The sequence below is a fragment of the Vicia villosa genome, linkage group LG6, assembly GCF_029867415.1.
Source record: "Vicia villosa cultivar HV-30 ecotype Madison, WI linkage group LG6, Vvil1.0, whole genome shotgun sequence".
NCBI lineage: Eukaryota > Viridiplantae > Streptophyta > Magnoliopsida > Fabales > Fabaceae > Vicia > Vicia villosa.
This window is the reverse complement of record NC_081185.1, coordinates 72528801-72541701: the sequence shown is the minus strand read 5'-3', so window position 1 is coordinate 72541701 and position 12901 is coordinate 72528801. Positions and strand designations below refer to the sequence as shown.

Here is a 12901-nt window from a genome sequence, read left to right as displayed (position 1 = left end):
AACCAATTCTTTAGTGTAACATGTGCAGATTCAACACTATTAGTTATTGTATTGACAAAGTGTCTAACATGATCAGTCCAAGCACGAAAAACCCTTTCCTTCACCTGGTAAAAAATTATACTCTCAACAAATTTCAGGAAATATGGATATCTCGCACACATCCTCCTAGAATGTATTACAGATTTTGCACATAACTCTTTTGTTGAAGAATTTACTATACCATTCCAAGCATCCATTATGTTTTCTAACACTGCACCAACTTTGACCATTTTCTAATCTTCACCCTTGATTTTTTCGGACAAATCCAGAAATGCATTTTCGAATTTGTCACTGAGTTGTGAAATAAACAAGTTTAGTCAATAAATACACCTTCAAGAATTATTACAGAAATGCATCTTATGATTAACCCTTACACCTTCAGTAACTTTTGTGTATATTTGATGCGTTCGGAAATGCACTTCCGAAATATGAAAATGGTAAATTTTTGTTTCTAAAGGGTGGTTTTACCCATGGGGTGGGAAAAGTAACTCCTTTTTATTTCACTCTTACTCTTTGGGTTGGGCCCTAAAGTAAGAAACAACACGGGCTTTACTAACAAGCCAAATCATCTTAATGGTGCCCGAAAACCCGACCCGTTTGGTTCTTACACAATAAATTCTGGAAGGTTACAGAAAATTAGGGTTTCATATTTGCGTTTGAATCTTCTCTATCAGCTCAAACAAAGACACGATGATTTACGACGTTAACTCCCCTCTTTTTCGATCCTTCCTCAGCCAGAAGGGAGGCTCCTCAGACAAGAGGTTCGTCTTCTCTCATATTATTAATTAGGGTTTATACACATGATTCAATTTCAATAGAAAATGGAGTTTTTTTCCTTTTCGTTTTATGTTGTCTTCCTACGATTTTAATCTTTTCCCGTTTCTTATATGTGCAATTTGTTATTTCTTATTTTATTTCGGGATTAATAAAATGAGGGGAATTTGCGGTTGAATGGGATTTGCGTGTTGTTTTGGTCGTTGCAAGTTTTTTGATTGAGTTTTGGCGATGAATAGCGTGTGTATAGAATTTTTACAGTTTGTGTGTATGTAGAAGAAAATATGCACATTCTGAGAAACGCCTTCAGGAACATTAAGGGGGTGTTTGGAAGTACTTCTTAATTTATCAAGAGCTTATAGAAATAAGTTGGATTATTTTTGGACATATCCCAAACTATTTTCATCAACTCCTTTAGAACATTAACTAAGTTTTTATACAAAAACACCACCCTACATTGGGTTGAACTCATGTGTGGTGCCATGAATGCTATGGCGGATATACATGGCGATTTTTGGGTTTGCTGCAAATATCGGTTGATATTGCGGGTTTTATCGCCATAAACCTCTATAGCGGCACTGCAAATAGGCCGGTATGGGGGATTTTGGCTCTCTGTCATGGACCACCATCAACAACACTGGTATGTTTCGGTACCTACAAGAGATGGGCTGCTCATGAACTAACAGACATTTGAAGTAGCTATAGCTGTTGTTGGTTTCCATCAGAATGGCAATTGTCTAGTTTTGGGAAGGGGAAGGGGGTAAAGGCCACTAGATGGTTTTTAGCTTGCTATAATGGCGATACATTATGTATGATGGTACTGTTAAATGTTATGAAGCATTGATATGGACACTAGACTCAAGCCAACATTGACATTTGGGCATTGATTACTAATTAAGAAAATGGAAGTGCTTGACTATGATCACTCTTGTCATTGCCATATGAGTGTCGAACATTTGGGACATGCCTTCATCCTGATGTGTTCTTTTTTTTTCTTTTTCTACTCTAAGATGTTCAAAATGCAGAACAAGGAATTGTGGACGTTAAGTTTGGTATTTTGATTGAATAACTAGACTTTTGAATCATTGTCCAGAATTTCATTTGTTAAGTTTTTCTGCATACAATCGGTTGGTTGGTTAGTTAGTTAGTTAAAAAGGATTTTTAGTTTAATGGTTTGTGATAAGACATGATTTAAGATAGGAAAATATAGCATGGTTTATATTTGTTCCCGAATCCAATTTGGCGCAAAGAGACTTCAGAAATTGTTATTTTATAACTTGTTTAGTTTGTTGGCTTATTTGTCTTGAACTTGAGAATTGTGTTGTGTATTTCTGCCATGTTTGAATGTATATAATAGATTTCATATTGGCAGATTTGTGTAGTAAGGCTCTCTGGCATTACTAATGAAATCATTAGCTCCTCTTGGCTGAGTAAAGGCGTAGCCCGAAGTACCAAAACTAAATGTTTGCTTATCATTTTGTTATCACCAATTCGCCATGATGATCGTATTTTTATTAACATGTTAATAAAAACATTGTGAAGCTCTGGTTGAAAATTTATGTAGATTGCTTTAACTTTTGATGAAATGTTCATTGTTATTAAGTTAATGTTGGTATTTGAGATTATGTTGTTGGGTTTTAATTTAACTATTATTTTGCAGGAAAAACGAGGAGCAGAAGCCTAAAGAACAAAGATTCAAAGCCAACGAGAACAAGCCTGTTATGACAGAGTGATGACAGCAATGGTCCATTCCGTTGTAGAATGAAATAGCATGGTAGTTTGTTATTTTACTGGTTCTATAAAATGGAAGATATTTTTGGTTGTTTTTTGATGATATATATGGCGTGGTAACTTTAGAGTGTGTTATTGTAATGGTTTGATTTTGGTTATGATTTCCATGAACCTGTGATAAACATATATTGGCTTTATGCAATGAAGGTACTTGTTTAAAAGCTTATTATGAGCCAGCCTAAAGTTAACAGGGTCATTCTGAGCTTATTGAAACAAAAATTCAGTCTATTAAACCCAGTATAGGTTGCTAAAATTTTAAGCTACTTTTATTTTAGGTGTTTTAATTCTACTTTTACAATCTCTTATGATTTTATTTCCTAAAATCACTTCACCTTAGTCTTTCATATCATGATTTTTTTTGTCTTTTCTATCTGTTTTTATTTAGTGCCAAAAATAAACATTTCATTCACATATTAACAAATCATAGCATCGTTTCCATTTTGAAATTAATTATAAATACATTAGTCACATTCGTTTATTTTGTATCAATTAGAAATGATAATTTGGTCAAGCTTGCTTTTGGTGCCATTGTTAGGATTTAACCAAAATACTTTTAATTTTAATTTACTCTATGATCTTCACTTTTACTCCCTCTGTTTTTTTATTATAAGTTGTTTTGGAAAAATATTTTGTATTTAAATATAAATCGTTTTACAATTTCAACGAATAATTAATGCTGTTTTTCCTATTATATCCTTAAATATTTATTATTCTCTCTCCTTTCAATTATATAAATTTATTTTCTACATGTCATTAATGAAGGATAATTTTGTAAAAACCTTCATAATTTCTCATTTTCATACAACAATTATTATTTTTCTTAATCTGTGTGAAAAGTCTAAAATGACTTATAATAAAAAACGGAGGGAGTAATAACAAACTTTCATTTAAGCTAAGATTGAGAGTTTGGAGGGAAAGAGAGGGGAGGACTTTGTAAAAAAATAGAAGGGTTGAGTGGAAAGAATTGAATGGTTTTGGTTGGGAGGGTTTTAGAAGGTTTGATTTTATTCATAACATTAAAAATCCTCTAATATGAGGAGGGAAAACTCAACATTTGTATTGGAGGAGGACTTTGAAGGGTTTTAGAAGACTAACATAAATTTTCAAAATATTTTTTATGTTATAATATTCAAAATTAAAAATATAGTAATGATATAGACTTTTTTTATCATTCTATATAAAATATTTTTTTAAAAAATGTAAATATTTTTCTATATTTTTTAAAAAAATTTGTTTTCCCCTCTCTTCCAAACTCCAAAAGTGCCAAAATCACTGCGAACACAGCCTTAGAAAAGTGAGTGCCAAAAGCATAAATACCAAATCAATCAATACCAATAACTTTATTTTGTATAAATCCGTAAACAGCAAATCTAACTTTGAATTTATTGAATTTATCAATGGTGACATTAACTTTAATTTTTATTTTAAAGATCTTTTACAAACTATTGGTTCCTGGTGGAAGATCTACTATTTTTCCAAATTTTTATTATCCATAACCAAATGTTTACATCCTCAAATGTTTTTTGAACCTAGATGCAACTTACTCTAAAGCGATAACCTATGAAACCAAGAACTTATCAAATTGTTCCTTCCTCACTCATCTCATTCTCAACATATTGTCCTCTACTCTTTTTCCATTCTATAATCAAGAAAAGATCCTAAGGTAGAAATAACACTGCACATATTCTCATTAACCATTTGAAAGAATACTATTTGTCTTGCTACTATAATAACAGACAACCTTCACAAGAACAATGGAAAAGGAACCCAATGAATAAGGGAAGAGTCATTTTAGTTACATTTGTTGCTTGGTCAAATTTTTGTCATGTTGAGTACAACTCCCTGACCAGGTTCTATAACCAACCGAAAGGCCGGCGAATGACAGTAACTTGACGAAATTGAGAACCGAAACTTCAACAGAATGAGAGACAAAACCACCTTCAATTCTATCATTGCCAAATGCTGTCCCGGACAGACACGGGCGCCGATTCCAAATGGCATATAAGCTTGTGGAATCTTGCAGGATCCAAGCACGCCATTCGCAAATCTATCTGGATTGAACTCCCGCGCATTAGGCCCCCAGATATCAATGTCCTGTAGCAATATCGAGATTGGAATTTGCATGTTCATTCCTTTCGGAACTTTGATACCTTTTATCTTAACATCTTGCAAAGCTGTTCTGGTAAGAAATACTGCCGGACAATAAAGTCTCAATGTTTCTTGAATCACCATAGTTAACTGCAAGCATTGCAACATTTTTTAACAAGATTTTTACTTAACACATTACAAACATACTTGTGTAAAACATACCGTTTTCATGCTTTTAAGCATACTTGCATCTAGATTACCATTTCCGCAAACTTCAAGTACCTCTGCACGAGCACGATCTTGCCAATCTTGGTATGTAGCTAACAACATTAAGCACCAAGATGCAGTAGTTGCGGTAGTTTCGTGTCCAGCAAAGAATATAGTTTTGCAGTTATCTATAATGAACCTGTCTTGTGAGATTGAGTTTGATAAGAGGTCATCACAATTCTTTGCACCCTCGAGTATCATTTGCAAGAGATCTTGCTCACGACCTTCCTCTTGGCGCTGTTTTATGAGCTTTGATATGTTTGAGTTGATCTCTTTCTCTAATCTCCATATCTGTCTATTGCTCTTGTTTGGAAAATATCTATAACAAATTATGATAACATTTTCCACATTAGTATCATTATATCTAACAAGAACAAGAAAATGTCTCTAACAATTCAGACACATACCTAAAGCCCGGAATTCCAACAGATATCTTAGAGAGGAGTCCTTGAAGATCTCTAAGCTTTGTGAATATTTCCTTTCCTTGTGCATAATTGCTCCCAAAACAAGCCTTAGAAATTATGTCGGCCGACAAGCTTCGCAGATCTTCATCAATTTTAATCTCGGAAACTACTCCATCTCGTTCTATTCTACTCTCCCAAGATCTCAGCATTATGTTTGTCGAGTCAACTATTTGATCAACCATTGCCTTCAACATAGAAAATCATCAGACTGCTATTTTAATCAACATTTATACACAAGATCTTAGCATAGTATTATTGTACACTTACTTTCACTTTGTCTAGGTAGAACTCGGGCGCGATTATCTTCCTCTGATGAGCCCAAATCGGTCCACTCGATGATAATATACCTTGGCCTAGGAGTGGACCCATATCTTTGGAAAGATAAGAAGGCTTCCCTAGATTCAAAGAGGTGGTTAAGAGGATTTCTTTCACCATCTCCATATCTGCCACCATTAACCATTGTATACTCCCAGAAGAAAACAAATATGTTGGACCTGCATGTACAAAATTAAAATCTAGCTCTTGTACTTAAAACTAACAATATAACTTATCTTTTGTTTGAACTCTGGGAGTTAAGGACGAACTATGAAGCACAGACACAGACACCAAAATACTGACACAGTAATAATTGAATTTGGGAGTTAGATTTCCTTATGTATTCTCAAAAGAAATAAGTATGAGAAAGGAGAGAGAGAGAGAAGTTGACCATATTGATTTGTCCACTTGTGCATATGAGGGAACAGATTTGAAGTCCAGCTATGAGATATTGAAACAGAAACAGGAACATGTTCATCTTGTTGTTGTTTGACTTGTGTTTGTTGTTGGAGTAAAAGGGACTTGATTTGTGGGATGTTACCGAAGTAGAAGTGAGGAGAAGGTCCATGAATCCCTTGCCTGTGAAGCTTTGCCCTCAGTGATTTTGGTCTCAAAACCAAAACATGTAGGAAATGGATGAATACAACCAAAACTGCTCCAAGAGCCACCACAACTTCAACAACAATGCTCATTCTTGAACACTAATCTTTTCCACTACCTCTAGTTGCTTTGCTTGTGTCGGATCAGTCACAAGAAAACGTTCCAAAAACAATAATAATGAAAGTCTTTGCTTTGAATTATTCAAAAAACTTAAATAATTTGTTTAATATAATAAAGGTTTATACTATATTTGTCACATGAACTTTGGCTTTATTTCATTGGAAAAAACTTGAAGTTATAATATTTGCAATACCAAGATAGTTTGATTTTGTCTTTTGTGGCATAGAACTTACAAAATATATTTATATACTATGTTTACCGACCCCTTTGGTAGCATATCTTTGAATACCAACAGCTTCTAAGTAATAATTGATCTTATGTTACCATAAGATTTTAATAATGGACATAGCCAACAAATTCTGTCAAACCTATGAGACATCTTTCTCCTAATAATAAGTTAACAACAAGAACAAGAGTGATAGCATATAAAATATCTCTTGTCACAATAATATATGTTGAGCTCGCAAACCATCTCTACTATACAGCAAGATAATCTACACGGTAGTATAAATCAAACACACGCTAAATCTCACATTTTTAAAAATATCATAATTTTAAATTTGATATCTTATTATTTGAACCACTGTTTAGCAAAATATGTTTTCATTCATCCCAAATAGATTGATCAACAAATTTTAAACTAATTATTCATCATAACAAATTTGTATGACATACTAATAGTAATACTATCAAAAGAGTTATAAATATTTGCAATTTATACGGTCTCATGTCACATGCAATTTTCACGTGAATTTACTAGTTAAACCCTTTAATTATATGAAACGGTCCCACTTTATTCTTATATAAGGATCATTTGAAATGCAATTCTAACATGCCTTAAATGTTTTAGCAAATTCTTGTTATAAGTCGATTAAAAGTAAAAATCAACCTATCAAATATATTATTTATGGTCCAATTACTTTTTTTTTCGTTGGAATGTATCTATAGTAAGTACTTGCAATAACTTCGATAATATACTTTTATAATTGAATTCAAGATTGTTTTTAATCAATGAGATACATGCTTGAAATACATCTCCAATGATGTCTTCAACACCATATTCTTAGTCAAACTTTTCGCCAAAGGATCTACAAGATTTTTTCCATGCAAACACTATAGAAATTACTCCATTTGAAATTATATCCTTCACATAGTTATGTCTAAACCAATGTATTTAGATTTTTCATTATATACTTGACTATATGTTTTCGATAGAGTGGACTCACTATCACAATGTATGGATACATGTGCCATTGAATTTTGACCAAATATATATCTCATACAATCAGTTTATGTTGATAGTGCAAGTTTATTTCTTTGAACTCAATTCAAAGTTGAAGATCCATTCTCCAGGGGCGGATCTATCTGTTGCATAGAGGGGGCTCTTGCCCCCATAAGATAAAAAAATTATTTTAGTAAATCTATAAAAATTCTTCCTAGTCATATTATTTATGGGTTACTCCAATAAAAACTTACAACAAAGTTTATTAGTTTTTAATGTCCTAATATCTCCTTCATTAATTTTATCTAAAAGTTTTTATTTTTCATATTAAACTAACTTTGTGTCTTTTATAATATAATATTGAAACCAATCAAAATTAATTATCATATATTTTTATTGGAATTATATTTTCTATGTTATGTATTGTATTAAATTAAAATTTAATAACAGATAGATATTTCTGTTTTATAGTTCATGTGTGTTGTAATATAATATTATGATCTATTAAAATTAAATTATTATGTATTTTTATTGAAATTATGTTGAAAGACGATATGATAATTTTGATATTGATAAAGAAAAAAATAGTAATAGTTATATTTTTTAATCATAAAACTATATATTATGCAAAAACTTATAATATTTTTTGTTTTGAGAATTGATGTAAATAATTATTTTTTTAATTTTTTGCCCCCACCTAAAAGAAATTCTGGATCCGCCACTGCCATTCTCTAAACATTCTCATCTATATACGTTAGCTAACTGTCGTCTATATATCCTTCAAAAAAATTATAGCTTAAATTATAATTAAATGTCTATTTCAAATATTTTTACTATCGATTAACAAATTTGAATTACATGTATACTGATTTAACCTACCAACAATTGCTTATTAAAATAAAAATCTAATACAAATCATAATACATCTGACATCCGATTACCTTTCACTACTAGAAATACACAGTTTACCTGCGGAATTTCCTGCGGAAAAGTTTCCGCAGGTATACCTGCGGAATTTCCTGCGACTTTATTAAATAAAATAAATTCTACTGCGGATTAGAATTTCGCAGAAAATTCTGCAGGAATACCTGCGGATTTTTCTGCGGAAAATATATTTTGTATATAAAATTAAACTATACTACCGAATCCGCAGGTAATTCCGCAGGAAAGTTTTCTGCGGATTTTGCAAACCAAATTACGTTACAAAATCCGCAGGTAATTCTGCAAGAAAATTTCCTGCGGATTTTGCTGCGGATTTTATTTTATATTGTATTTTATTATTTTTTTGAATTTAAAATTATGTAATATATTTTTCTTTTAAAATAAAAGGTTTCTTTTGCAATTTTTTTTACTAGGTTTGTGAAGTTTTACTTGAGAAGTCTTTTGTTAAAAAATTAATATGAGAGTTTGAGAGATCTATATTAGAAAATTCTAATGATATTCTGTGAGAACATATATAATGTTACTTTTAATTTACTTGTAACATTGGTTGTGGATATTCTTTAGTATATATCTTTTTAAAAATAAAATTTTTAAAGGGCATATATTTTGAGGATCTTATAATTTAATTGGAATTTCAAACACTAAATATTAAGAAACTAATAAAAAACTATTCTATATTTTCATGAATGTTCTGTAAATTTTTCTATGAATTTTTCTGTGAATTTCATCATTTTTTTAAACTTTTATATATTTTTGTAGATCTGCTGACTAATTAATTATGTTTTTTATCAATATAATCCTATTTATAAAGCTTTTAATTTGAAAATACTTGTACAATTTTTTTAAATTTTTCCTAAAACCTATATAAAAAAGTTAATAAAATTTAATGGTTAATTATTCAATATTATTATATTAATTATTAATTATTTTCAATGTGAATTGTGTTATTGTTAAATTTTAAATTTAATCTTAATTTTTAAAAAAAATAAAAGGTATACAAATTTTGAAAAACAAAATTACTTAAAATTTTAACAATAAAAGAAATACTTATATGTTTAATTTTTTATTTTGAATCAAATTAAATTATGTCTTTTTTAATTTATCTCTAGATAATTTTATTTACTTTTACAATTTAGTAGAAAGAATATTTAATATTATCAATACAAAAAAAAAATTAACAAGTATTAAAAATATTTTAGTTTTATTATTATTTTTTCTTAAACTATTTTATTTTATCATTTTTGCCTTTTTAACATGTTCTTTTTCATTTTCCCATTATGCAAAAACGTGAACACGCTCTGCTCTCTTCTTTCTCCGTGAAAACCCTAGCGCCGCCGCATTCCCTCATCAGTTTTCCGACCACCACGAACTCAAAATGAAAAAATAACAACATATTCATACTCCTCAATTCGTGGCCTATCTAGTGAACCATAACGTTTTCCATTTCGAGCCACCGCCGTCGAACCACCTTCCGCCTCTCCTTCCGGCCACCGCTCCTCCAATCGAAGAAAGGAGGTCATTTTCGTGCTTATCATTACGTGACCTTCAACTTGAACCAGTTGTATTTTTTGGATTCAATTAGAGTTTCTAAGGCAACTACGGTATGGTTCTTAGGCTTTGTGAGTTAGGAGTTTTATTTACTATTCTTGACCTGTTTGTGTTGATATTGTTGATGAGAATTACTCTTTTGACATTGGCTTGAGTTTTGCAAACAAGGTGTTTGTTGAAATTCCTCTGAACAAATTTGAGGCTTAGTGACTCCCTGTACTATTACTTTAGACTAATTTATGCTCTAGTTTAGAATGATATTTTTTATATTTAAAACAAATTCATGCAGGTACAGAAAGAAAAATTACTGAACAAATTCAAGACTAAAACAATGTAAAGAAAGAAAGAAAAAGAGAAGAATTTTATGTTAATGATACTAAGTTATTGTTTGTCATGAATTAAAGGTATATGGTGCAAGGAGCAGAAGCAGTTCATGCAGCAAATCCAAATGTTCTTGTAATTTTATCTGGATTTAATTTTGCCAGAGACTTATCATTTATAACTTAGTTAATCAAACTCTATTCATTTTAACCTCAGTGTTGGACAATGGTGCAAAGTATATGTTTTTTGTTGTACAGGACAATTTTTATTCTGTTTTGTGTATTTATTGTATCTAAACGGTTCTAACTGTTGATGTTACTTGCAGGTGCGGAGAGAACTTGACGAATTAAGAGACAAGCTTCAACCTCTAAAGATGAAGTATAGCAAAGAAAAAGAGAGAATTGATGAGATTCGAAGGCTAAAGCAGAAACGTGAAGAGCTCTTATTCGCACTACAGGAGGCTGAGAGGCGGTATGATCTAGCCAAAGCTGCAAACCTACGATATGGTGCAATTGAAGAGGTGGAGACTGCCATAAAAAACCTTGAAGGTAGCACTGATAGTAACACCGATGAGAATCTGATGTTGACTGAAACTGTTGTCTAATTTGAGATTAAGGAAGTGAAGTTCCTAGCAACTTACCTGGAGGGTTCAGTGAATTAATTCCCAGAGAGTTGACAACTACTATTTGACCTCAAATAAATGCTTTCTTGGAAGGGTTCAATGAATTAATTCCCAGAAAGTTGATATCCATATTCAATGACAAAGAGCTGGAGTTATTGATCAGTGGGCTTCTGATATTGATTGTAAGATTTAGTTGTCCATTCCTTTTTTTGATGTCATTTATGTTTATTTGCTCTTCTTCCTGCTCTATTTATGACTATTTAAATCCCATAAAACAGAAGGTTTAACAGTAGTGCATTTTGTTTCAGTGGATGACTTGAGAGCAAATACAAAATATTCTGGATATAGTGCTGCATCGCCGGCTATTCAATGGTTTTGGGAGGTTGTCCAAGATTTAAGCAAAGAAGACAAGGCTCGGCTTTTGCAATTTGTGACTGGCACGTCCAAGGTATAATACTGCTAAAAGAGCTCTGTGTATTTTAATCTTTTACCAACTGAAAAATTGTGTTTTTTAAAAAACCACAGGATGGATTCCCTTATATGCTAGCTACTTTCAACTAGCCCATTATATGAGCTATTAATTTATTTACGAAGCATTTTAGTAGAGAGAAAATTGTCCAAACTAAACTGAATCTAATATTTTGTATCCTAATTGATTTAAAATGAATATCATTGACCCTTATTAGAGAGCCGTGAAAACATTTATAGTGCAATTTGGAGTTCTGATTTTCAGTATTGATGTTTCAGGTGCCTTTGGAAGGTTTTAGTGCTCTTCATGGAATTTCAGGCTCCCAGAAGTTTCAGACACATAAAGCATATGGAAGTCCTGATCACTTGCCTTCTGCTCATACTTGGTATATCTTTTTGCCCTTTTCAATTCATTCACTATACATACATATTTGTTTTCTGTTTGGATGATTTATAGCTGGCATACTATGTTATCATTTGGTCATTCATCATCCTTTTCTTGGTGCAGTTTCAATCAATTGGATTTGCCGGCGTATCCATCTAAACAACATTTGGAAGAGAGGTTACTGCTAGCGATTCACGAAGCAAGTGAGGGATTTGGATTTGGTTAAAATGTTTTACGTTTTATAGTAGGAGTTTTTTCAGAATATAATGGAACAGTGTACCAGTTTATTATCCCAGGATGTCAAACGGTTCATTAGTAGCTTGGTTGTTTGAGTATTTTTAGTAATGTGACTATGTAAGTACTTGTTACTAACTTTGTAATATTTTTTATAGTAACAAATTGTTCTATGAATTTGAATTTGTCTTATTTAAATTCAAAGTATTTTAAATTAAATTTTAATTTTTATATTATGGTTATTTAAGTATACAATTGATAATATTTCAAAAAAAAATTTAAGTTTAAACTTTCCTGCGGATTTAGCTGCGGTTTGTTTCCTGCGGAATTATCTGCGGAATTACCTGCGGAATTTCCTGCCGAAAATATTACCCACGAAGGTTTTAGCTGGGGACGAAAAACCGCAGGAAAATCCGCAGGTAACGTGTTTCCTGCGGAAATTCAGCTGAAATCCGCAGGTAAATCCGCAGGAAATTCGAGTATTTCTACATTGGTCTTGACATTGGTTTAGAATATGTTCTATATATGATTATATATGATTATGTCAAGTTATCTAAGTATCGAATTAATAGGTCTTGACATTGGTTTAGAATATGTTCTATATATGATTATATATGATTATGTCAAGTTATCTAAGTATCGAATTAATAAGGCAGCTCTCTGGGTCCCTACCGACGCTGGAGTGCGAAAGCATGGGGAGC

General features: G+C 31.6%; 3 protein-coding genes across 3 annotated transcripts; 2 read left to right on the top strand and 1 right to left on the bottom strand.

Moving 5' to 3' along the window:
• The first annotated feature begins 675 nt into the window (after window positions 1-675).
• On the top strand, window positions 676-2770 carry LOC131609223 (wound-induced basic protein). Its single transcript, XM_058880894.1, has 2 exons — window positions 676-800; window positions 2474-2770. The coding sequence occupies exons 1-2, from the start codon at window positions 730-732 to the stop codon at window positions 2544-2546; spliced, it is 144 nt and encodes a 47-aa protein (XP_058736877.1). The 5' UTR covers window positions 676-729; the 3' UTR covers window positions 2547-2770.
• Window positions 2771-3989: 1219 nt separating this feature from the next.
• LOC131609222 (cytochrome P450 714C2-like) lies at window positions 3990-6595 on the bottom strand. Its single transcript, XM_058880893.1, has 5 exons — window positions 6130-6595; window positions 5691-5917; window positions 5367-5608; window positions 4915-5278; window positions 3990-4842 (listed from the first exon to the last, which is right to left on the bottom strand). The coding sequence occupies exons 1-5, from the start codon at window positions 6428-6430 to the stop codon at window positions 4417-4419; spliced, it is 1560 nt and encodes a 519-aa protein (XP_058736876.1). The 5' UTR covers window positions 6431-6595; the 3' UTR covers window positions 3990-4416.
• Window positions 6596-10864: 4269 nt separating this feature from the next.
• Window positions 10865-12334, top strand: LOC131613862 (E3 ubiquitin-protein ligase UPL1-like). The gene is made up of 4 exons (XM_058885499.1): window positions 10865-11039; window positions 11392-11561; window positions 11861-11967; window positions 12090-12334. Exons 1-4 carry the CDS (start codon window positions 10865-10867, stop codon window positions 12190-12192), a joined length of 555 nt encoding a protein of 184 aa, XP_058741482.1. The 3' UTR covers window positions 12193-12334.
• Window positions 12335-12901: the final 567 nt, after the last annotated feature.